Here is a 26,130-nt window from a genome sequence, read left to right as displayed (position 1 = left end):
GCCACAGCGGAGTCACTACAGGAGAATAATAATCGCCCCCCTCCCCCTCCCCCAATAAAGCGCCCTCTTTCTAATAAGTACCCCTCCATTGGCCAAAATTTTAAAGAACTGCCTGGATGCATCTTCGAGAAATATTACGATTAACCATGATACAAAGGAGACGTTTCAAAGTACAACTTTCGCCGTGTTTGGTCGCTCTTGGGCAGCGTAAAGAACTCTGCCACCTACTGACGTGTTTAGCAAACAATGGACCCACTGGTTGGCATAAGGTAAAATATAGACTGGAGTGGACTATTTTTTTAGACTATTTTTTGGACTATTTTTTGGACGATTTTTTGGACGATTTTTTGGACCATTTTACAAGGGGAGAGGCACACCTTTAGTACTCAGGAAGGGGTGGGTGCAGTCGGCAAGTACTGAGGGAGGGGTGGGGGAAGAGTGTTATTACTCAGGGAGGGGTGGTAGGTGGTTGTAATTGTAAACACTACTGCTTAATGGAGCTTTTACTCGATCGTAATAATCATTTTAATCGGTTTTTCGACTAACCTCTCCTACATCAACATTTTACGCTGGGCCGTGGCGTTTTTTTAGTGTTTTAGCCATGCAAAAGCGAAACTGCCACGTAAACACTGGACTTTAATTCTTAATGAAAATATCGCGTTTACGATCCTTCACTGTTGAATTAGCAGTCTGGCATAGGTTATGCTTGTGCCTTTTGAGTCGACTTGTACACCATCAGTTTTCCTTTGTGTAATTACCAGATTTATCTATCTCTCTTTTGTCATTGATGTTACCAGACGAGATCACAGAATTTCCGTTCCTTGGCCCTTGACTTTAGCAGCAAATATAGAATTCACAAGCGCTATCGCAATTTTAACGTTTGTACGTTTACTATACGAAATCATTTTTGGTACAATCGTACAAAGCAATATTCTCTCAAGTGTCTCGTTAATACAGACCTCGAAAATGCAAACCGCAGACCGCACACCTCGAAGACGCACACCTCGAAAAAAGTATAAATGAATATTTGATTGATCTGCATTTAGTGGGTTTTGATTGTTTTTAACCCGGCGCGCGGATGAAAATTTAGTGGTGAACAATAAAGACAATAGAGCGTTCATTTCTCGGAACTATCGGTCTGATAGTTTCCCCTTGGAAATTTGATGTTCTTAAAACTAGCATATTTATCGGTAGTTTGGAAAAGAAGGAATGCCGGATTTCCGGAATTCCGTGTCGGAATACCCGGAATTCCCGGAATTCCTGGAATGACCGAAAAATAATAAATTAAAAAAAAGGAAATAAATAAATAAGAATATTGATGATTAAAAATTTATGGTAAATTCACAACTCAATCAAATAATTTAATACGAAATTTATCTGAGGGTCTCTGAGAGTCGAAAAAAAAAGCACTTACCGGAACTGTTCATGGAGATGCACGTATTAGAATTAAAAAAAGTCTGCGTCAGGCCAGTAGCCCATACAGCCTAAGCGACGAAATATTTGTGCTCTCCCTTCCCCCTGGATGGGATGCTAGTCCATCACATGGTTACTACCCGTTTTAAATTCTCCTCCACACATCTACACACATGTAGGATGTCTAGGGCGCAATGACCATTAAGCCGGCACGCTTTTCCAGCCGGAACCATTGCAGAAGATTAAATAAATGCAATATTTCCAATTCGTTTAATAGTTTCAATTTTAAAAATCTCCGAACTATTACAAATTAATACTCTACCTTAAATAATAATTAACCCCACATTGGGAGCTATAAAAGCAGCTACCACCACCCGTTTCCAGTTAAAATTGAGAGATCGTCAGTTACTCGACACCTTTACGCGTTAATTGTATATACCTTGAATATATACTTTTGAATATAAACCTTGTGCTGATGGATTCTTCTAAACAAGAAAAAGGGCAAAGAAGGACTTACTCCTCGGTTGTCTCTGGAGATGGTAAGTTTTTTTCCAGTTACTTTTTTATGGTTGTGGTTGCACTTGAATGCTAAATTTGACCCACCGCGTGGTCCCTTGTCCTTATTGGTGGTACTCCTAGCGATTCCGAAGTGTATAGGCACTGTTTTTCAATTTTTTCTTAATATATTTCTATTTGTAAACCACGCAGAATCGAGTAGTTCAGAGAAAGAGCTGGAAAAAAGGTAATGGAAACCCTAATTAGAAGTATTTAAAAAATTATGCTGAAAAGATATGTTTAGGCCGCTAGGGGAGAGTCTTTCTGGAAAGCTCAGTTATCTCATTCAGGTGAGGCCCGTCCACATACACTTTAAAAGGCGTTGGCGGGTCTACGCGACTCCTGTAGTTCGCAAATAATTCCTCAAGCCTTCATATTTACCTTAGCTCTTATTGATGTGTCTGTTAAGCCAGCTGCTTAGTGAATACGTCTTGCAAGACAGTTCGCACAATAGTTTGCAAATGTTTGGAAATAGCTTGCACAGCACTTATTGTTAGAAGCTATCACAAATGAAAAGAAAATGGATACAAGAGTACTCATCGGAAAAGATTTAATCCACCAATATATGCTAATGCTGTGCCCTAAAACAACAATTATGGATTGTTAACTGACTACCGGAACAAAGCGTCATATTCAGAGGCAGTAATTGTAGTCTCCCCGAGTCTCTTATCTCTTTGGCACACCTTTAATACACAAGCTTAAAGATATTTCCAGACAGAACAATAACAAAAAGTGAAATCAGTCTGTCGCTATCACACAAGACAGAACTTGATTTCTTTCCTTTCCAGAGAAGAGCAACTTTTTTTTTTGGTTAACAGTTTGTGGCAAATGAAATAGTTCCAATGGAAAAAGGACGCTTTCCCCTGATTCAATTCCCTAGTCCGATAAGAAAAGGAAGATCGAAGGCTTGCTACCATACTCCTTTTTTTCTCATCAAATCAATTTTTTGATCACAGGCCCCCCCATGTGGTTACCTCTTGAGTAATGTCTCAATTAACTAATTATCACTCTAGAGTGCCTTTGATATTCACGTGAAGCCCATTGATGCACGTTACAGAAAGAACTCGAAGTTTACAGTTACAAGTGACACCGTAATGGATTTCATAACCAGGATTCAGACGATCTTCAAAGGTGTAATTGCTGCCTCTTTTTTAAAAAACACTGGTCGAGTTCACGAAGCCATCGAGTTCTACAACGACTGTTTGAACCTATTGAAGGCCAATTGGGAGCGAAGAGAAGATAAAATTGCAAGGAAATTTTACCAACTTCTCTATTTCATGATGTCCGAAGCATACCAATTGATTTCTGATTCCCAAAACTCGGCAAAATATGCGAGAAAATTTTTCTCCGATACCCATAGTCTTGGTGTCACCGCCCAAGAAGTGAGAATCGTTAAAGTGAATTTAAGCTTGAATATTGCAAAAATGTCATCTAAACTAAATAATTTTTTCGATGCGAAAGAGTTTTATGAAAGAGCAATAAACCTCACGGTACAAAATGGTGACAGCAAGGAAGAAGCAGATACCTGTGGAGAGTTCGGAAGACTGCTCTTGGGTCTCAGTGAATATAATAAGGCCAGAGATTACATCGAAAGAGCACTTACGATCAGAAAGGAGATTGGTGAGAAAGACGGAGAGGTCAAGGCTTATGGGAACTTGGGAGTTCTGTTTCACCATCTTTGCGAATACGACAATGCCATAGAATATATCGAGAAAGCACTTAAGATCAGAATTGAGATCGGTGATAGGAAGGGACAGGTAGCGGATTACACAAACTTAGTACAAGTGTTTTGTTCGCTTGGTAACTTTGTTAAAGCTAAAGAATACTGTAACAAAGCTCTTGAGATAAGTATAACAATTTGCGACAGCGATTACGAAGCAACTGTATATGGATGTTTGGGAAGTTTGTTTTACAATCTTGGAGAAGGTAACAAGGCAAAAGAATATCATGAGAAAGCATTGGCGATTAGAAATATGATTGGCGACAGAAGTGGAGAAGCAGAAAGCTGTGGAAACTTAGGAATTGCGCTTCAGTTGCTCGGCGAATTTACAAAGGCTAAAGAATATCTCGAGAGAGCGCTTGCAATCAGAATAGAAATTGGCGACAGAAGATGAGAAGCAGCTGATTACGGAAACCTTGGAACTGTATTTCAGTCCCTTGGAGAATACGCTAAGGCTAAAGAATGTCACGAAAAAGGACTCGAGATCAAAATTGAAATTGGCGACAGAGAAGGAGCATCTTTACACTACGGCAACTTAGGAAATTTGTTTCGATCGCTGGGAGAATATATCAGGGATAAAGATTACCATGAGAGATTACTTGCGATAAGAACTGAAATTGGTTGTAGACGTGGAGAAGCTTTAGATTATGAAAGCTTAGCGGCTTTGTTTCGTGAACTTAATGACTTTTTCAAAGCTAAGGAATATTTGGAGAAATCACTTGTAATCAACACTGAAATTGGTAACAGAAAAGGAGAAGCAACAGCTTATAGAGAGCAAGGTGATTTGTTCAACGAAATCGGAGACTATGCAAAGGCTAGAGAGTATTATGAGAAAGCACTCGCGATCACAATTGAATTAGGCGACAGAGCACAAGAAGCAGCAATATATAACCACCTCAGAGAACTGCGTCTGTACCTTGAAGAATATACCGCTGCTGAAAGCCATTTTGAGATGGCTCTGGAAATCGCCGAAGACATTGCAGTTCGTGAAACTGACTTAAAGAGCGTAGATGGCCTTGTTCAATCCAGTTTACGGCAAGGAAACAACACAAAAGCGCTTCGGTATTTTTTTCAACGTTTTGAAACATACGAACACCTAAGACTTTCCCTCAGAAATGAAGGTCATTTAAAAACATCTTTCTTGGACATTAAGGGTGGCCATACATACACGTTCAGTAGTGCTCTTCTTTGTCAGAACAACAATCCTCTAGATGCTCTTTATGTTGCAGAGCTGGGACGAGCGAGAGGCCTGCCAGACCTGCAGGCTGCTAAATATTCTCTTCAGGCAGACATTTCAGGCAATCCGAAAACATGGATTGGGTTTGAAAATATTGTTAGAAAAGAAACTGACTGCGTATTTTTGTACATTTCATTTGTTAATGATCACCTTTGTATGTGGGTCATTAACAAAAGGGGAGAAATTCAATTCAAAGACATGACAATGGGTGAGGAGATTCTTGGCACGAGATTACACTGATATTTGAGTGACTTTTTTGTTAAAAGTTTCCGATGCCTCAGCATGCAATCCGAATGGGAATGCGAAGATCGATCTTTACCTCTCGTCATTAAGCCACAACTCAGTTCAGATGAGCTAGGAAGCCCCAGAGATCCGCGACTTCTCGAGGAAGATGATGAAGAAGAAGTTATTTCAGATTTCCAATCAAGTCTTTCTTTTAGTTCCAAACTGTTCATCATCCCCGTTGCTGACTTCCTTGAGGAACCTGAAGTCATCATTGTTCCTCCTAGCAGCTTGTACAAAGTTCCATTTGCTGCCCTGACAGATAACAAAGAGAAATTCTTATCGGAGACTCGTCGGATCTGTATAGTTCCCTCATTGACGACGCTCAAGCTAATTCAAGATAGTCCCGCGGATTATCACAGTCGGACTGACGCACTGATCGTGGGTGATCCCACAGTTGACTGGGTCATGTACAAGGGAGGTATTCAGCACATCAGCTCATTGCCATGTGCAAGAAAGGAAGCAAAGATGGTTGGACGACTGGTCGGCGTAAAGCCTTTATTAGGAGAGGAAGCGACGAAGCAGGCTGTACTCGAAAAGATAACATCATTGAGCCTGGTACATTTTGCTGCACATGGCGATGCCGAAAGAGGAGAAGTCGCTCTTTCACCTGTCCGTACTCCTGACCATCCTGATATCACCCCACAAGAAGAAGACTATCTGTTGACGATGGACGAGATATCACAAGTTAAAGTCAGAGCTAAACTTGTTGTACTCAGCTGTTGTCACAGTGGAAATGGACAGATCAAAGCTGAAGGAGTCATTGGAATCGCTCGAGCGTTCCTAGGTTCCGGTGCTCGGTCGGTATTGGTTGCGTTATGGGCCATATCAGACACAGCAACAGAACAGCTCATGAGTCGTTTCTACGACCATCTTGTCAGTGGAGAAAGCGCCAGTGAATCTCTTCACCGGGCCATGAAGTGGATGAGAAACAACGGCTATACCAGAGTTTCGGAGTGGGCTCCATTCATGTTGATTGGAGATGACGTCACGTTTGACTTTGGTAATAAGGGTAAGTTTAAAGTTGATAGTTTTCATTTACATCTCAGATTGAAACGTTTCTTGCACGGTGAAGGGAGTCTTTGATTAGGAGAGTCAAATATTGCGGAAAATAGGTCAAGAAAGGAAAAATCAAGGTTTCTGAGAGCTGCTTTCAATTGAATGATGGAAGTAATCTGAGATTGCAAAAGGTTTTCGTCACACAGCTCCATAATTTGTCTGGGAAACTCGTGTTATCCTTTCAACTAATTACATACAAAACTGTAAAACCAAACGCGTGATCGTTTATATTCATTGAATTTTGTGTCCTCTACTGATTAGAACAGGTTTTTAACATAAGCTAGGAGGTTTCTTTAGACACCTTAATAAAGGTTCATCATCATCATCCTCGTTGCTTGCTTGCAACTGTGATGTTGACACAGGTCAGTTCTGATGAGCGTTGGCGATTTCTCTGGCTTTCGTTTCACGATACTCCATCGAAAAGCGCTATTATGACTGTACAACGAATGAAGGTGTTTCCATTCGGTAAATTTAATTGTTTTCGTAAATCCCCGGCGATGAATTTCAAAGACTAATAGCAGAGTAAGTAGAACCTTTAATCGGACGTTTGGTAAGTATTGAAACAGAGACAGGGCAGGCATTTTTCATGCTTGCCCTGATTCAGTAAGGTCAGTGAGTTAAAGTGTAAGTGCCCCTATAGCACGAGTTCTGTTTCGTTGTTTGATTTATTTAATAATCCTTTAAGTCACACTAGGTGACTGGTCACGCACTCCTAAGAGTAATTCAATATAGACGAAAAAAGGCTTTTGATCAGTTTGGTAAGCACGTGCTCGGAGGAAAGACCGGAAATCAGTAAAGGAAAGAAAGGAAAGGTTTAATCGATTTCTACTCTCACCAGATCCGGCAATAATGTAAGTTTGATGTATCTGATGTATTTCTTAATTTATCTGCGTGTCCCTAATTTCTCGAATCAATTTTTAGTTTCACAGTACAATACAATAATAAAGAAGGAGACGTTCCTTAAGAAGTTTGGTGCGGTGCGTTGTATTTACCAGTGCATTTTGTGCGGTCCAACTAGAGGTGGACAAGCGCCGCTATATAAAGTTTTCCATAATGTTACCCATCCACTACATGCTTTGAGTTTCCTTTGCTTCTTCAAGTTGAGTTCTTATTTACACTTGAGACATTATTGTTGGTATGTAGTTAATTGCCTGACTGGATAGTCAGTGCTTTTAATTCTGAAAAAGATCTCTTAAGAATTATTTACTGATGGAGTTTCTTTCTTTTTGTAGCCCTATCCTAGGAAAGTCAACTACATGGAACAGCAAAAACAACCAAAACGGATGTGTTTGCTTAGCGATGATTTTGAACGAGGGAAAAGGACTTATTACTTAATTTTTAAACGATACTGTGAAGATTTGTATATGTGTTAATCAACCGTGATAGTTTATAAGCGAAATTTTTACTAATTCTCAAATTTATTCCAGAAACACAAACGAGGCAGTATAATTTACAGAACATAAAAGATTTTCTTTGTGTAAGACTTGTTAAAGTTACCTCAATGCCGGAACCAACACGACTAGGCGGAAAATTGCTGTAAAACTCCACTGTGGATAGCTGCTTTGAGATGGTAACCATATTGTATATTCACGGACGTGGTATACGTTTATTTCAGAGTTCTCTTGGTAAATTATTGAGTTCACACGTCCGTTAACAAGAACCAATTTTTGCAACTTATTAAAAAGTTATACTAAAAGGCGTCAATTAAAAAGGGCAAGTAAGCGAAGGAAAGCGAAGAAAAAAAAAGCAAAGATTGGAAATAAACGATTTTGTTTCTTTAGCGCTTAAACCTCATAGCTGAAGCTTAGATAAATGGCTTCAAACCTGAATTTCAACTCGTCCCTTTTCGTCTTTTAAAACTCTTTCTACTGTTTTTTTTAATCATCAACTCTAATTCCAGATCCAGCCTTTTCACAAGGTATGTCAGATGCGTCTGCATCTGAAAATGTCAAAATCGTTGTCAATGTAAAATATATTCTTAGAAGAGCAACTGTTAAGATTCAGAGGAAGTTTTGCTGCGTTGCGCTGTACATTTTGTAAACACCAGTATGCTTAATAGTAAAGTCGATTTCCTCGTAATTCCTGGTGGGAGAATCTGAATGTTCCTGGGTCGTATATCGCTGATTTACGTCCCGACTCATAGATAAATAGTCGCAGGTAAATTGTCGCGAGTTAAAAATTATAGTATCATAGCGCCCTCGTCTCCTCTCTTAATTATTACAAGTTAAATCAATTCAAAAACAACCTTATGATGACCTAAACATCCGTGTTCTGATTTCTCGGTTAAACATCGCCCCCCAAATAATGGCCGGACCTCTGTGGCTGTGTCGAGGAAGAGCATCCTCTAACGAGCCAGTACGGTTAAACTGCGCGTTGTCTGTTCGAACCCAGGTGACTGTCATCTCTCGGCCATGATTTGATGTAAGAGGGACCTGGGGTTGAGACTAAAGATGTCAATATAACTGTTCTGATGTCCGTCTCTCCTTTGGAATTTGGAAATCAAGCTACGAGGTAAGTGACATTTATCAGGACGCGCCTGTGCATTTACAGCAGTGTTCTGTTTCTCGTAAAGCCTTGGTTACGTTTATAGTGGCTGTGATCCATGATATGACCGCGGTACTAAAGTTGGTTGAAATCGAAGTAAGTGTCCAGCCGAATCGAACCTTGGCGCTGTCGTACAAAGAACAAGCACTCCTACCATCGGAAAGAAACCGATTGTTCGATTGTGTTCATAAAAGTCGAAGCTGCCCAAACGATAAATCATGCAAATAGTTATTTCTGTGACAGGCGCATTTTATCTCCTCAGCGTCAGAAGTGTGGATTCCTTAGTTCTTTTATGAGGACTCGCTTGACTAAATATAAAACGAATAAAGGGGGTAAGTTTCGAAACAAACTGTGGTACTTCGTCGGCCGAGGATATACTAACTGAGATAATTGGATTTTATCAACTGAGTTCAAAATGTAAATTGACCCCTGTAAAGAGTCTCTAAGCTGACGTTTCGAGAGTTAGCCATTCGTTCAGTGGAGTGTATTTTAATTTGCGTATTCGTAACGCTCAAAACGTCAATTTACATAATCAACCCAGTGAGGGGAGCATTGGGATTTTCGGTTTTACAGCTTTGGCAATCTTTTAGATGGTTTTTTCGGTTTTTGTCCAAAAAAATTTCGGTTTTTCCATTTTGGCGTTTATTACCGTGACAGTTTGCGGATTTTCCGTTTTTAGCCTTCCGTTTCCGGTTTTTCGGATTCGGTACTCGACGTGGTTTTTCGGTTTTTCCCATTTGGTTTCCGGTTTCTCTTCGATCTGAGCGGCAAATATGCGCCTCCTCTGATTTCGAATAGCCGCGAAACGCAAACGTCATTGAGAGGATCCTCAATTGATAAAACTAAATTATCTTGAATACGAGACGAATTAATCTGAATTGTGAAAGGCTTCTGTTGAATATGCATAATCGGGTTTTTTTATTCCAACTCCGAAGCGATCGATCAAAGAAACTGGATCATGTTTACTGTCGGTACTTTCGACCGGTATACCGGTCTATATACCGGTCTATATACCGGTCTATATACCTGTCTATATACCGGTCGAGAGTACCCACAGTAAACAAGATCCAAGAAACTTAGTGAAACAAATCGCAGACCTATTTGACGATTTGAAGTCGCATAATTTCTGCATCCTTAATTTGCACAAATGTACGTCCTCTTTCTGCTGAGAAAGTTTCGCTGAGCAAAAGAAGTCGCGCTAGAGCAGAGTCCACTGACGCTCACAGCTCGAGCGTCGAAGCAGCGAGATACGGAGACAATCATACTGCAACACCAAAGAACAGGCCTGGCCAGGTTTTTTCGGTATTTGATTGATCTCGTTTACAAGAATTTTTAGCCGTCGGAATATATTTATAATGGGTAGTTTGGTTATAACAACCAAGTTGAGATCGTAAATTGGCCACCGTAAAGAGTTAAACTCGCTGATGTTTCGAGCGTTAGCCCTTAATTCGTCAGAGCGAACGGCTCCATATGATATGACCAAATTACCATGTTACCCTTACGACGCAGCACCACGGTTTCTCCAGAAACTCATCCTCTATATATACAGTTTATATTACACTGCACTAGATCATTTCGTGTATTAGATACGTAATCTAACAAGTTTAGAGTCTATTAGTATTTCATATCTCATAGGAAAAATCGGATATTTAACTTTCCTTTTTCCCTCTTACGAGCCCCCACTCACATTGGTTTAAAAAGAAAAGAATCAAAAAAGAGCCAGCTCGCTGTAAACAAGGCAAGTATTCATTAAAATGAAAGTCCCTTGAACTATAAAAATATTTAAAATTTCCCCTCGGAGGCCGCTTCCATAAGTCACATCACTTAGGCTTTTATCCTTATCAGAGTAATCGTTCCTTTGTCTCATCAAATCACAAGCCTTGTGGGGAATGGCAATTAAACATCAGTTTCAAAATTATCTTCGAACAATGCATGTTGAATCAGATCACGCATGTAGCCAAAAGCGGCGACTAAACTTAACCATAGAAATGCAGCCGAGTTAAGAGACTAAGTGGGAGTGCATTGCCCAAAACTACTGACCCTTGCGATGTTTACTGAAGAATTCATCCACTTCGTTCATTACCACAGTTTGCTTGAAACAAAGCATAAAAATTGTTAGCTTTTCATGTTTTAGTTAAGGGAAACTATGACACGAGTGGCTGCAACGATCGTGCTCTTCATCAAGAGAACATGTCCTCGTTTCTGACAATGTATCTTATCCTACAGTATTGGCATGCAGTGGTATTGACATACAGTGGTATTGACATGCAGTGGTATTGACATGCAGGGGTATTGACATGCAGGGGTATTGACATGCAGGGGTATTGACATGCAGGGGTATTGACATGCAGTGGTATTGACATGCAGTGGTATTGACATGCAGTGGTATTGACATGCAGTGGTATTGACATGCAGTGATATTGACATGCAGGGGTATTGACATGCAGTGGTATTGACATGCAGTGGTATTGACATGCAGTGGTATTGACATGCAGTGGTATTGACATGCAGTGATATTGACATGCAGTGGTATTGACATGCAGGGGTATTGACATGCAGTGGTATTGACATGCAGTGGTATTGACATGCAGTGGTATTGACATGCAGTGGTATTGACATGCAGTGGTATTGACATGCAGGGGTATTGACATGCAGGTATTGACATGCAGGGGTATTGACATGCAGGGGTATTGACATGCAGGGGTATTGACATGCAGGGGTATTGACATGCAATGATACACAACGGCGAAACTTTGGCATTTTAGCTCGCTTGTTTCTCTTACAGACACCGTTTACTGTCGATCAGCAGTTAACCTTTCGCCCTAAACTTTTCTCCTCCATATTTTGGGTGATCTGATATTCTCCTTTCCTCCGCCCTTCAACCCAATTCTTTACTATATTGAGCTTGTCTTGTCTGTCTTGATACAAAAATTCATTCCATGCTTTAACATACTCTGTTTGTCTCGTCTGTCTTGGTGTAAAAATTCATTCCAATTCTTTAAGATACTGTGCTTGTCTTGTCCGTCTTGATATAAAAATTCATTCCAGTGCTTCAATATAAGGTGCCTATCTCGTCTATCTTGATATAAAATTCATTCCAATGCTTCAATATACTGTGCTTGTCTTGTCCTTGTCTTGTATGTCTTGATAGACAGATTCATTGTAATTACATATAATTAATGCTTCAATACACTGTGCTTGTCTCGTCTGTCTTGATGTAAAATTCATGTATTTTCTGTGATCTTTCAGCTGTTTAGTATGACAAGTGACACCGTAATGGATTTTACAACCAGGTTATGGACGACCTTTCTAGGTGTAAAAGTTGCCTCTTTTTTAGGAACACTGGTCGATTTCACAAAGCCGTAGAGTTCTACAACGAATGTTTGAACCTATTAAATGCCAGTTTGCAGGGAAAAAAGGATGAAATTGCAAGAGAACTTTACCTACTTATCTATTTGGAGATGTTCTTCGCATACTTTTCTATTTCTGATTACCAAAATTCGGCAAAATATGCGAGAAAAATTCTCTCCGAAAACCACCGTCCTGCTGTCGCCGACCTAGGAGTGAAATTAAGCTTGACAATTGCAAGAATGTCATCTAGACTAAATAATTTTGTTGATGCGAGAGAATTTTATGAAAAAGCAATAAATCGAACAGTACTGACAAACTGATGACAGCAAAGAAGAAGCAGATACCTGTCGAGAATTTACAAAACTGCTTGCAGACCATTGTGAATATAATTTGAATATATCAACAAAGTTGAAATGGTAAATTGGCCACCGTTACGGTTATAAAAGCTGACGTTTCGAGCGTTAGCCCTTCGTCATTCGCTCCGACCAAAGGCTAACGCTCGAAACGTCAGCTTTTATAACCGTAACGTTGGCCAATTTACCATTTCAACTTTGTTGATATGTTCAAATATTTCGTTACCCCCACCGACACAGCGCCAAACAGTTTCTTTAGAAACTATCAACCTTTATTCATTGTGAATATACCCAGGCTAAAGATTACGCTGAGAGAGCACTTGCGATCAGAAAGGAGATTGGCGACAGAAGAGGAGAGACAGACGTCAACGGAAACTTAGCAACTCTGCTTCAGTTGCTCAGCGAATTTACAAAGGCTAAAGAATCTTACGACGGAGCGCTTGTGATCAGAAGGCGGGAAATTGGCGACAGACAAGGAGAAGCAGTTGACAGACGTCAACGGAAACTTAGCAACTCTGCTTCAGTTGCTCAGCGAATTTACAAAGGCTAAAGAATCTTACGACGGAGCGCTTGTGATCAGAAGGCGGGAAATTGGCGACAGACAAGGAGAAGCAGTTGATTACGGAAACCTCGGAACTTTATTCCTTTCTCTTGGAGAATACGCCAAGGCTAAAGAATGCCACGAAAAAGGACTCGCGATTAGAATTGAAATTGGCGACAGGGAAGGAGCAGCCGCAGAGTCTTTTTTGTACGGACCTCGCTGCGCTCGGTCAGTACTGTCAAGACCTCGGGACGATATTCTCCCAGTACGGTCCTCGCGCTTGGTTAATAAGACATATATATCAGATTTCCAATGAAGTCTTTCTTTGAGTTCCAAACTCCTCATCATCCCCCGGCCATCGCTGATTTCCTTGAGGGAACCGAAGTCATCATTGGGCCTCGTAGCAGCTTGTACAAAGTTCCATTTGCTGCCCTGAGTGATAAGGAGGGAAAATACTTATCGGAGACTCGTCGGATTTGTATAGTTCCCTCATTGACAACGCTCAAGCTAATTCAAGATAGTCCAGTGGATTATCACAGTCGGAATGACACACTGATCGAGGGTGATCCCACAGTTGACTCGGTCAAGTTCAAGGGAGGTATTCAGTACATCACTTCATTGCCATGTGCAAGAAAGGAAGCAAAGAAGATTGAACAACTGGTCGTCGTAAAGCCTTTATTAGGAGAGCAAGCGACGAAGCAGGCTGTACTCCAAAAAAATAACATCAGTGAACTTGGTACATTTTGATGCACATGGTGATGCCGAGAGAGGAGAAGTCGCTCTTTCACCTGTCCGTAATCAGAAAACAGAAAACAGAAAGACAACACAGCTATTTTTCATGCCGACCCTAATTCGGTAAGGTCAATAAGTTTAAGTTTTCCATAATGATACCCATCCATTTACACTTAAGACATTATTGTTGGCATCAAGTCGATTGCCTGACCGGTTACTCAGTGCTTTTCAGAAAAAGATCCTTCAAGAATTATTTATTGATGGAGTTTCTTCTTTTTTGTAGACCCATCTTAGGAAAGTCGAACTGAACAGCGAAAACAACAAGACGGATCTGTTTGCTTACGGATGATTTTGAACGAGGGAAAGACTTATTACTTGATTATTAAACGATACTGTGAAGATTTGTATATGTGTTAATCAACCGTGGTAATTTTTAAGTCAAATTTTTACTGAATTCTCAAATTTATTCCAAAAAAAAAAAACAAAACAAATGAGGCATTGTAATTTGCTGAACATAAAGGATTGTATTTTTATAAGGTAAGTCGTTGGGGTTACCCTGGCCAATGAACCCGCACGACTAGACAAAAAATCGCTGTAAAACTCCATTAGGCATGCCTTGAAAGCGCTGCATTACATCTTGACAAAAGAAAATGAGAAGACTGTTATTTTCTCTTAATCTAGAGCTGAAAGAGATCCAACCCTTACGATTGTAAGCTAACAGACTACTCCTGCAAGTCCTTGAGTAAACGCCACAGATAATTTTCAGTACATTTTCTATATCAAACAACAACAAACATATGAAACATATGTGTGAACTGCGGTTATGAGACGTATATGAGAACGATCCTTCGCAGTAAAGCACTATTTGAGCAATAGTGAAAATCAGACCTGAAAAAAATTTCAGGCCTGTACGGGATTCGAACCACTGACCTCTGCGATACTAGTGCAGCGCTCTACCAATTGAGCTAACAAGCCAACTGGGAGCAGGCCATCAAATTAATTCGATATAAACCCGTACAGGCCTGAAATTTTTTTCAGGTCTGATTTTCACTATTGCTCAAATAGTGCTTTACTGCGAAGGATCGTTCTCATATACATTTTCTATATGTCGATCTTTTCATTTACAAGCCACAAGCGAATCTAAAACCGATTGATTTCAAAAGAAGTTTTCCGTAATTTTGCGACCATTTCAGCCCTTCTGGCAAATCGTCATTAGTAGATTTGAATGTCAACAATCTTGAATTTAGACCGAATCTGTTTATTGTTAAAATTTTTGGTGTCAACTCCATTCATCAAGTTCTTTAAGACATCACTCGTGCTCATGAATCACGAAATTCACTCGCGTTTATAAAATATCATAATTTTTAAGTTGTGGAAAAAGCTTCAGGTAGTAAGATGGTAACCACTTTTTATATCCACTGACGTGGTACGTCAATTTCAGAGTTCTCTCGGTAAATTACTGAGTGGACACGTCGCTCAAAAGGAACTCATTTTAACAACTTATTAAAAATTTATACCAAAAGGCCATTTTTAAAAGGATAAAGGCTGATAGTTTCGAAAGAAACTGTTTGGGGCTGCGTCGGTGGGAGTAACGAAATAATTTGGATATATCAACAAAGTTGAAATGGTAAATTGGCCACCGTAATCGGCCACCGTCATTTTTAAAAGGGTCTCTTGGTATAAATTTTTAATAATGTGTGGGCTATTAATACTTAATAGAGACCTGAAGCAAACCACGACGGCAATACAATAGCCAGAACAACATCCAGCGAGTGCATTTTAAAACTTTGTACATTTATTAGCCGTCCTATGCAAAACAACAACGTGAAATCACCAAAATTTGCGTCGTCTGAGAGCGGAAACCACGACGGCAAATTAGTGTAATTTCCATTTGGAATTCAACGCGGCTAATATACGTTATGCTACAGTTGAGGTGTGGCGCCGTTCAAGAGGGTAAACACATGCAGCCATTCATGCGACCAAAAAGAACTAATTCACAGTACCAATAAATTCCCAAGTAAGCGAAGAAAAGAAAGGAAGAGTGGAAATGAACGATTTCTTTTTGCTGTAACGCTAAAATCTCACAGCTAAAGCTCAGAGAAATGGCTTCAAACCTGATTTTTAACTCTTTTCTATTCTGGTCTTGTAAACACATTCATAGCACGCACCGAGACATCCATCAAACAAAGTATAGTGGGCGTCAGCGAAGTAAAAGCAGCTGGAACCACTCAAATTCTATTTGTCGTTGTCACTCATTTCAGTTGCTCACAAGTCGCTTCAGAGGCAAGGCTAAAAATTTCACATCAGCGACAAGATCCTCCTTTCAACATGTTGTTTGGTCTTCTTTATCCCATTTTATTTGAATTATCTACTCTAATTCCAGATCCAGCCTTTTCCCAAGGTTTGTCGGATTCGTTTGCATCCCGTGTTATTGTTTTTAGCATTAGAATATCGATGTTGATAATATTCATTTCGTCATAATAATTCACCCCAGAGTCTGGATGTAAGTCCGATGTTCCCTGACTTCCGCCATGTTTTTTGTTTTATTTTCACTTGGATGATAGTGATGGGTGTTTAATGCTCTCCAGAGACTTTTTCAATTTGCTTTATACGGTAATTGATATCTTGGGTTGCTGTTAGAACGGCACACTCTCGAAGTTTACTTGACGTCCTCTCGAAGTTTACTTGGCGTCCTCTCGAAGTTTACTTGACGTCCTCTCCTACCCCTAACCTCTTTGCAGGGTTAGGGGTAGGAGACGTAAATTTCCCATGCACAAGATTACTGTGTAGTTGGTGTCCTCCCCGGGGTGGGATGGGTGGGAAGGTGAGATCGCTACATGGACTGAAGCGGCTGCCAGAGGCGCCTGATAAAATTGCTGACGTCCGATCTCAACCTTACGATACTGTTAAGCGCGACTGAATATATCCACATAGAGGTCTGCGCTATATAAATCTAAATATGTAAATGTAAATGTAATATATCTCCTGTTGTTAAAATTTAATTCTTGTCAGTTGCATTTTTGAAGTCGATCTATTACGCTCATACGTCCAATCAGTTCTTCAGCTTGGTTGAATGCAAATAACACTCCAGCTCTATATTTTGAAAAATGTTTTTTAAGACTAATCAGCTAAGACAATGATTGAAAAATCTTTTATTTAATTTAAATTTAAATTCTAAATGTAGTCGAAACAACAGCTATACTTCCTTCAACTTGGTTAAAATTGCGAAGATTAACGACAAGCTTTCGATCGTGTCATGCGTTAACTCAAAATATTTTTATCAAAGACTTGTTAAATTGAGTTGCAGATAACTGATTGATATTCTTCCTTTCTCAAAGGAACGTTTGACAGCAGTATCTTATACTTAAATGATCGATCCTGAGGAACAGAAAGGAATAAAAGCATTGCAGCGCTGAAGAGCTAGAAAGGTTTACAACTTAAGAGGTTTTAAATTTGCGAAATCTCGTTTGAAACGCTAACCCGGTGAAGTCAATCAAAATGCGCGTTTATTCGTTGTAAATGACACGGTAGATATTGATAACTGAAGATGATTCCAATTCAAGTCTAACGGGTGCCAAAACAACCATGGACTTAATTAAAATCGAGATGTCTTATTTCGGCTGCGAAAAATCTATCTAGCGATTTGATCATTTTATGTCTTCGATAAAATGATTTTCTTTTTTCACCGTACTGAATTTTTCATCCGTTTTCCTTTTTTATATAGCGAAAAGTCGCCCGAATTGAGCCGACTCTACTAAACACCTCTTGAGCCAAAACCAGACAAACAATTTGTCGTCAGCGGTGGAGGGGAAGTCAAGGCTTCTGGCGAGAGAGGTCAAAAACGTTAAGAAAACTGCGAACTACTGAAAAATTATGACTGTTTTCCTTTCAAATAGCGAAATTCACTAATTTCCAAGGGTAGGCACCAAAGTAACAGTGTCGTAAGATTTCTCCAACCTTTCAGGACTTTGAAACGGATAGCTGCTAAATAAACACGAGGAAGCTGAAAAAATTTGCTTCCAATTAGCTCAGAAAATTTATGGGAAAGTTGAAACTTTTCCTAACAGCCGTTTACCTTGATTTCGCCGATAAGATCTAGAAGCAAGTTTAAGCCTCCAAGCAAACTTCACAGTCATAGAATCAGCTATAAATCTTTCCATAAATTCTCAAGATGTTTTTGAATATCAAAATATTTTTGTTACAGAGCTAGATATCTTGTAAAACACTTAAAATATCTCGTAGGTTTGTTTTCACATCCAACTAATTTTGAATCACGCAAGCCAAAATTTTCATTTGTGTGGGTTTAAAAGTATGTAAGAGATTATAAATGATTGTATTGTGTAAAAAAGGACCGTAAACCGCTTACAAGATAACTCGTACATGGTTAATCAGCTCCACCCAACAATGTTGTTTCACGGCACTAGTGCAATTACAGAGAGGCAAGCCGATTTACTACTGACCATAGCAAAATGGTATCTCATCTCTCTAAACCGGTAGCGGATTGAGCCAAATAAGGTTCATAAGTGTACGTAGTTATCGTAAACATCAATTATGGTATGGGGTTACTGTTCTTTGGGGCACTTTATCCTCTCATCCTCTATTCTTCCACCCCTCTCTCCGTCCCCCCCTGGATTCGCCTCCAGAGAAGTGTGAAATGTGAATGGTACCATCACATCCTTTTATTATTGCACTGTTCTTCTTTCCTGCTATAGAATCAAACGTTGTGTATCGCGAGGGCATCCCCTTCTCCTCCTACTCCTCAAGAACTTTTCTGAGACGTGCATTCATTAAACACGAGTTTCATCACTTGAATGTGCCGCTCGCTGGAAAAGCAGCAGTCTTTGATGAATTTGACTGCACGTTTGAATGTCTCAGCAATCCTTTGTGTTTTTCTGTAAACCTGGCTGCCTCCAAAGGAGCTCAAGGTAGACTTTGGTGCGAGTTGCTGTCGTCTGATAAATACAGAAACTCCACAGAGTATGAAGGGAATAAAAGTTCGCATCATCTCGCAATTGAGGTAGGAGAAATTTGGTGTAAACTTATACGCTTTCTCGTGACATACCATGAAACATCTTACTTACCACCTTACCTCGTCAGTATACCAGAGCGGATTCATGTTCCTTCTAATCACCACATATCCGTAGGTTTGCACCTGCCTTCCAAAATACAAGAAACATTTTCCTACTCTGTCTCTCCACAGTCACCTTGTTCTTCGTCACCTTGTCAAAACGAAGCCACCTGTGTAACAAACTACAGAGATGGGTCATTTGAATGCCTCTGTGCAAAAGGCTTTAAAGGAGAATATTGTGAAAAAGGTGAATAATACTTGCAGTTTTGTGATTAATGCACACCAGCAGCATCAACTAAAAAAAATTAATAGCATAATTCTCGAATTACTGCTATAATTTTTAGTCGGGCGACCGACTATAGGTTTACCCTCGGGGTTTCTCCACAAAGCTCAGTCAGGTGCAATGGGGAATACCGCAGACACGAAATAAAGGCGCAATCTTCCTTCCACCATGTCGATGATGGCGGATATGTCGAGTTATTTTATGTTAACAAATGGTGTCATCTTTTCTACGCTCAAACATAGAGATCCACACACCGTTCTCGGTAGACCCACTCAAAAGGTGGCGTGTGTAGTGAGCGTATATTTCGAAACGGGTCGTTCCGCGAACTTAAAATAGCTAAAGAATCAAATTAGTTAAAAAGGTCTCAAATGAGTTATTCGATGAACAGAAAATGTGGACAGAGTGACGGGGAAACATTTGCCGATAAACACAAGGTGTCTCGTGATCAAACTCTAGGAAACGACAACAAAGGTGCCATGTTGGACTTTTGTCAGAGTGAGAATAAACATAATTGTTATATTTATGTAACCTCTATCATGCATGATTAATATATAGATTTAGCCAAGCCTAAAAGCGGAGCTCCCAAGTTCGTAATATTAACGATAACATAAAAGATGTGCATTTTCCAAGACTCGCCTGAGACACCCCTCCCTTCGTTTTGATAGTCTCCCCTACCTTACCCTACCCGTGCAATCTGAAGGCACGTACATACGTACGTACGCTCGGTCAGTCACGTGACAACTAAACGAAAAGAGGTTCACCATATTCCATGGGTATGGGGCTCTTTAGCTAATATCCAGCCATCTTAACCAAACAAGCCTGGTTAATAAATGATATATTTTATTGCAAAAATATTTCATTTTAGTAAGAATTAAGAATGACTTGTTTACTTCGAGCAGGGAAAGAAAGCCAACTGTATTAGTAGCACAACTAACTCTCGGGAGTCGTTTCTGTTTTGTTTGTTTTGATTATATTCTGCTTTTGCATTTCCATCGCCAAAATTGTCCAAAAATTATGAATATGGTTCTAATTCTATTTTTTTCATACGCGGGATCAATGCAGGCAATCCCGAGCGGGCAAGATGGCCCCACTAGAATCAAACAATCTGAACACTGAAACAAATATCATCGAGTCGTGGAGAGTCTTTAGGCAAATATCTATTTTTGTAAAGCTGTAATACATTATCAAGTGTGTACAAGAATACAAGCCACACAGGTCATTGTACTATACTGAATCTGCACAATGACATAAAAACAATTGCAGGCCTCCTATGCATGGTATCGGTCCAACTTACTCTAACAATCAAGGCAACATATAGTCAAGGTGATATTATGTACTTTGTTTAAAATGCTGAAAAACAATGTGTTGCCATGAGTTTGATTGCTTTGATTTATAATAAGATAAAAGGAATACGTACTTGAAATTTCCTGGTACAAATTTTGGAGACAGGTAATCAATACACTGTCACAATGTGCAGGCTAGATGTATTTAAGGTAAACAGAATTACCATCAATGATTGCTTTGTCTGAGAAAAATTACCAATTAATTAGAGTGAAAGCTGCAGTGGTAATCTACATTATTGTGATTCAATAATTGAGGGAAATCAGTACAGTATGTCTATAGACAGGGCTTTTGAATCACTCTCATCACAAAATTATTCTTTATTTATTCTGACAATAGAATGTATTGGTGTCAGTGTCTATCATACTGATAATAGGAGTTATAAGATATTTGATTCTCATGCAAGAGACGAATATGGTAGAAGCGATCCCTCGGGTACATGTATACTATTAGAAGTACCATCTATTCAGGGCTTAGTAGAGTATTTCCAGACTATGCATTAACTCAGTGACAATTATAAACTTAGAGGAGTGCAGATGTGTACGTATGAAATAACTGCAGTGAACAGTTCGAGAGAAGAACACAACTTCTCTTGTAAACAATGCTATGCTGTAGGACTTTATGCAATGTGTTACTCAGTAGCAAAGTCTTGTAATTAATGGAATTCCAGAACCCTATGTTGCATAGGTGACCGAGGAAGTCAATTCAATCGTAACATGGGCGTCAACAGGCATCTAAAAAGAGCAAATTTATACACAAGTCTTGATATTTGTGGAGTTGAGATGTCTGTCCACCTTAGAGTACAAAGCTATGAGATGTTATCTGGTAGTTTAAACAATACAAAAAAAACAAGTTGGAAAACTTAATTTTCAAAAACTCTAGTCGAAATACAGGGTCTTTATTGTGGCTTGCAAGCTACTGTATTACTTGTATTTTCAACAAACTGTCAGAGCAAGGTACATGTTCTCCTTGTTGACCTATGAAGATACTTGTAAACCTAAAACAGATATTGTTCACTAGGAAATGCAATTTTTGTCTTGCACATCTAACATAGACCTTCATCAAATCAAACACATTATGCAAAAGCGCAGCCAAAAATATAGTTATGACAATTTGGAACCTGCTCCAAAAAAGAAAAGACTGCAAGAGATAAGTTCTAAAAACAAAATCAAATTCAAAGCTAGACAAAAGCATGAGAGTGAGACAATCTAAACTGTTGATGTCTACGTTGTAGAATTCAAAGAGAAAATCACAGAAGGTCCTTATTAGGTACGTTGTGTATACAATGTTTTCACAATGAAATATACTTCCCTGCATTCAGATCAGTACGATTACAGTTTATGATATCATTTTTTCACACATGCATCAACTGGTAAGTTCATATCACCCTTGGGAAGGGGTGCTCCTTAAATAAAAAGGACTGGGGTGCACGTCATACCCTATATGGGTTAAAAAAGGCGGATTTGGTACCTCTAGGGCTGTTCAACCTCAAAAGATCCACAGCAGCAGCTTCTGTGATACGTTTTAGGGTATTGCGCCAAAGATATGTGACAGTGTGTTCTTGTAGAATTGGTGCCTCAGGGGTGAAAAAGAATTAACGACATGCCTACAAACCAGGACCTTGGTACCTCTTAGTATTTCTTTTAGAACCACTGCGCACCATGAATGATCAACACTCGTAAAAGCAGGTCTACCTGTAGGCCGACTTACGATCTTAGATCGTCTTGTTTTTCATTAATATTGCACCTCGGAAACTTTCAAAAATAGTTAGCGAAAATGTATGACTTTACAACATTTAATGCAATGCATGAGGATTTTGAATCTCTTGGTGCTCAAGTTGATTAAACATCTCACTGCGAAAGGTCTGAAGTGGTGAACTGATACTTTTTTCACTACTATTTTTACCACTCCTCAGGGACCAATCAATATTTACCTCGGGGGGGGGGGAGGAATTTCGGAGGATCAACTAATTTTCAAGGGAAAAGCAGAGGGCATTAAGTGGTCGCGGATAGAATTTAAAGGGAGGGACAACAGAAAATTGATTCATTGCCAATTAAGGAGCGGGGGGGTCATCGGAAAATTATAGAGGTTTTATGGGAAGATTAAGTCAATTTATCGTGACACAAACAAAATCTTCCGACCCCCCTCGGCAATGTAAAAGAATCGGTCCCTAAGCGATATTTATCACTTGTCATTACTCAGCGATTCTACTAATAGCTTAATACTAAATATTCCATTTATTCACTTCTCATTACTCAGCAATTCTACTAATAGCTTAATGCTAACTATTCTATTGAACGTACAACGACTGTAGTTTTGTCTACCCTACTGAAATGTGATGGGGCCTAAACTTTCAAACCTGACTTTGGTTTTTCCCGTTACATTTAGTTGTTGGGTCCTGCAAAGAGGCTTACTACCTGTTCAAGTAAGTGATGCCATAAAATTATCTTTTCGAGCATATCGAAAGAGACAACATAATCGAATAGTTTCCATGTCGAGGGAAGATTTTTCACCGTAAACTTAAGTGATCACGAATGGATTTCTTTTCGTATCAAACAGGTCAAACGTTAGTCGACTGGTTACATTAGACCTTGACTCTAAACCGACCACAGTTCTCTGTCAAATGGAAGATTTTGGATGCGGAGATGGAGGATGGACGCCTGTAATAAAGATAGACGGCACTAAGGTATGCTTCGTATGGCGGATGGCAGAATATTCTTGGCGGGGTTTCCATGTGGATGATGAAGCGCGAGCCCAAAACGTCGAAACAATCTCTTATAAACTCCTCCATATTCTTTTTGCAGTTCTAAGTTGCGAAAATTCCGCTGGCATACGGGGCTGCCAGATCCTGATAACTCAAAACGCGACAAATTGCTTGTTAACTCGCTTGCAAGTAAGATATAGATTGGTGGCTCTTACGCTAACCGTGGTACTGATTTCAGGAGGGTCGTGCCATCAGTGATGCATCGTGCTACCGTTTAAGTAAATTATAAATAAATTATAAATAAATTAAAAAAATTAATTATATTCTCTTAATTCAATACAGGCAACGTTTCACTATGACGCTCACTACTGGAGTGATAAAAACGAGTACAACGTCCCCGGCGGAAGGACTGGGTTTGACTCAAAAGAGACCAAGTTACCGACCTATTGGAACACACCTTTCTCCAGGATTTGTCTCGGTATGAAGATCAGTGGACAGCGCAGGTTTATTGCCTTTAACAGGACGGCAAACTCTCTGCACTCACTGATTGCTGATGGTACATACCGCTCCACCTCACTGGGTCGTAAAGAGTGGAAGAAGTTGATTGGCGCGGAGGGCTCTTTGCAATTGAACTGTAACAGGGAGGGCTTCAATGCTGTGGGTACCTCAAGTGGTGGTGGTGGTTCCAAAGTAAGAATCGGTTATATCGCTAACCAGGAAAACGAATGTCTCTCTTGTGATTCCAGAATTGGGTTTGGTGGTGAAGGAAGTGCCAATACGTGTGGAAACGAAGCATCTCATTCTCCAGATAACGGTGACAGGCACATCAAAGCTATGGGATATATTTTAGTGCAGTAAACTCTTTTAATCCATATATGAGCTCAGCTGAAACTCGCAAATAACGGGAGAGGGGAGGTGGGGGTACTGAAAGAAAAAGCCCTTTTCCATTTTTCCATCCCCTCTCCCGACTCATTTCCACAAACGCTCGAGTGAGAACTTGTTAAGCAGACCATAGATCGCTTTCCGTCTTTTTGACAAACCGATTCTATGTTACCATGATAAGCGTTGTAAAACTAAAAAGTGGCATTATTCCTCAGTCCATTCTCTTAAGCGCACCCAAGTTAAGCTGTAACTCACTGATTTTTTTTTTCGCAACTATCAGTCCGGGGTGGTTAATTTGATAACCCTTTGCCGTCACAACACGTCGATCATTTCGGAAATCAAAGATTTTCGCACCAACTTTGAAATGTTCGCCGTTTGCTCGTTATTGATAGTATTATGTACCAAAAATTATATATGCCTTAAAGTTTAGGTTGGTAAATGAATTTTCTGGAGTCAAAAAAAAATTATGGAGCTCATCTTCAATCTACTTTCTTTCGATGTAATTGTTATTTACCGTGATGCAAACTGCAGGAAAAAAGTGCATAAGGTTGGTCTTGATTTTAGTCTAATTCAGTCGCCAACCGCCATTTTGTGTTTTCGACGATGCTTTTAATCTTTCTGTATATTAATCGAACATTTTTGTCTAATTAACGATCTATTACCACGGTACTATACTTTGTTTGTAAGGAAACCTTTTAAGGCAGGGATGGTTATTTCATTAGTTGTACGCGGATACACGTTCATTCAACTACTATATAAGATAACTGAGATGCTACGAGTACAAGCGCTCTGATTGGCTAAACTCTATCGTCTATTGCACAGATAAACCAAGATAGTTATCTTCTCTTGGGTAAACCCCTAAAAAATTGAAACAGACTGTTTCTTTTTGTAAAGCTTAAGTTATGAAAGAAAGAGACCGCCCTTTCTATCAAGATAATCCTCTCCACTTGGGTAAACCCCTAAAAATTGAAACAGACTATGTTTTTTTTGTAAAGTTTGATTTATAAAAGAAATAGACTGCCGTTTCTATCGGTTTACTGACGTAATAATCCATGCGGGAAGTTTGAAGTTTGTAAATAATCACTCACCTCCGGCTCGTGATTTACAAACTTTTCTTGCTATTCCAACATCCCACGTGAGTCCTTAAGCTGGTTATGCACCGATCAATTCGAAGCTTCCACATCCCCGTGGGAAAACCACGGACATTAACTGTCATCCGTGCCCAAGGAGGGGTGAGGAGTTCGATCTGAAAGTATAAACTCTTTCCAGCATAGTAAACCTAAACGGTAAATAGTCTGCTTCCGTGAGCCAATGGCTTAATCGGAAAGTTTTCACATCATGAATTGATGCTTACAAACGAACAATCCAACAGCAACTCCAGAAACTAAACGTGACTTTGCTAAATTCTACAACATTCGTTGACCTCACAAAGAATCGTTTAACAGTAGTTAAGTATTTGAACACAATTTTGGCCCGAGGGAGAAAGAAATTTGAACGACCCAGTTTTTTAATGCCAAGGGGTTGCCCGAGGGGGGAAAATTGAAGCTTGGGATGGATCCACGCATAAACTGATAGAAATTGCAGTCCATTGCTCAATTATTACAATTAAGATTTGCGAACCAGTCCCCTAATGCAAGATAAAAGCATTTGTAAAGAATTTTAGTATACGTAATACCAAGTCTGTACAAAAATAAGTCCAACGCAAGAACTTCCTTTTGCGACATTTTCTCCACAACGGTTAAAATGTATATAATCACGACAACTGAATAATGGCAGGTCATAAATCATTTATGACCCGTCGTAAATTGTTTATTATTTATTATATTTGAATAATGATTATTCAAATATAATAAATAATAGGCAAATAAATATTTGAATCATTAAATAAATAGGGATAAATAATAATAATAAAAATAACGCCGAGGCACCACGCTAGAAACACCACCCAGTAAGACAATAAAACAGAATTAAGATTTGTAACTCAAACTTAATTAAGTATGATTTTTTTCCATTAAATAAGAATTTAAATATAGTGGAGTAGTCTTGAAACTAAATGTTCACTGAA

The 26,130-nt window shown here is 39.4% G+C and overlaps 4 protein-coding genes across 6 annotated transcripts in view; all 4 read left to right on the top strand.

Annotated features, from left to right (window-relative positions):
- The window catches only part of LOC111332177 (uncharacterized), a 33,616-nt gene extending 7,519 nt beyond the window's left edge, over positions 1-26,097 (top strand). Inside the window, exon 3 of the transcript XR_015989853.1 lies at positions 24,496-26,097. The gene's annotated coding sequence lies outside the window, so the exon portion shown is untranslated. The remainder of the gene's footprint in view (positions 1-24,495) is intronic.
- On the top strand, positions 5,172-8,046 carry LOC111330721 (tetratricopeptide repeat protein 28). 3 transcript variants are annotated; one of them, XR_015989852.1, is made up of 3 exons: positions 5,172-6,219; positions 6,952-7,117; positions 7,499-8,046. XR_015989852.1 is itself a non-coding variant. In XM_088728189.1 (2 exons), exons 1-2 carry the CDS (start codon positions 5,208-5,210, stop codon positions 6,996-6,998), a joined length of 1,059 nt encoding a protein of 352 aa, XP_088584315.1. In that variant the 5' UTR covers positions 5,172-5,207; the 3' UTR covers positions 6,999-8,046. The 3 variants fall into 3 exon arrangements, 2 of the variants coding, with proteins under 2 accessions (XP_088584315.1, XP_088584316.1); XM_088728189.1 differs by having other exon boundaries at positions 6,952-8,046; XM_088728190.1 differs by lacking the exon at positions 6,952-7,117 and having other exon boundaries at positions 5,173-6,219.
- Positions 13,368-14,438, top strand: LOC148727411 (uncharacterized). Its single transcript, XM_088728201.1, has 2 exons — positions 13,368-13,910; positions 14,071-14,438. The coding sequence occupies exon 1, from the start codon at positions 13,368-13,370 to the stop codon at positions 13,800-13,802; it is 435 nt and encodes a 144-aa protein (XP_088584327.1). The 3' UTR covers positions 13,803-13,910; positions 14,071-14,438.
- LOC111330745 (uncharacterized) lies at positions 15,567-25,725 on the top strand. The gene is made up of 6 exons (XM_088728194.1): positions 15,567-16,188; positions 18,500-18,804; positions 18,988-19,102; positions 22,868-22,904; positions 23,039-23,165; positions 23,526-25,725. Exons 1-6 carry the CDS (start codon positions 16,116-16,118, stop codon positions 24,039-24,041), a joined length of 1,173 nt encoding a protein of 390 aa, XP_088584320.1. The 5' UTR covers positions 15,567-16,115; the 3' UTR covers positions 24,042-25,725.
- Positions 26,098-26,130: the final 33 nt, after the last annotated feature.

The sequence above is a fragment of the Stylophora pistillata genome, chromosome 7 (assembly GCF_964205215.1).
Source record: "Stylophora pistillata chromosome 7, jaStyPist1.2, whole genome shotgun sequence".
Lineage (NCBI taxonomy): Eukaryota > Metazoa > Cnidaria > Anthozoa > Scleractinia > Pocilloporidae > Stylophora > Stylophora pistillata.
Note: the sequence above shows the minus strand (reverse complement) of the source record. Positions and strands in the feature narration are given on the sequence as shown.

What these genes read in the sequence shown, in the direction of transcription:
- LOC111330721 (XM_088728189.1), top strand. Translation starts at nt 5,208, where the DNA reads ATGCAATCCGAATGGGAATGCGAAGATCGATCTTTACCTCTCGTCATT. An exon ending in GTTTGACTTTGGTAATAAGG is followed by an intron (nt 6,220 to 6,951) that starts GTAAGTTTAAAG and finishes TAATCCTTTAAG; the next exon opens with TCACACTAGGTGACTGGTCA.
- LOC148727411 (XM_088728201.1), top strand. Translation starts at nt 13,368, where the DNA reads ATGAAGTCTTTCTTTGAGTTCCAAACTCCTCATCATCCCCCGGCCATC.
- LOC111330745 (XM_088728194.1), top strand. Translation starts at nt 16,116, where the DNA reads ATGTTGTTTGGTCTTCTTTATCCCATTTTATTTGAATTATCTACTCTA. An exon ending in AGGAGAATATTGTGAAAAAG is followed by an intron (nt 19,103 to 22,867) that starts GTGAATAATACT and finishes CGTTACATTTAG; the next exon opens with TTGTTGGGTCCTGCAAAGAG. An exon ending in TAAAGATAGACGGCACTAAG is followed by an intron (nt 23,166 to 23,525) that starts GTATGCTTCGTA and finishes AATTCAATACAG; the next exon opens with GCAACGTTTCACTATGACGC.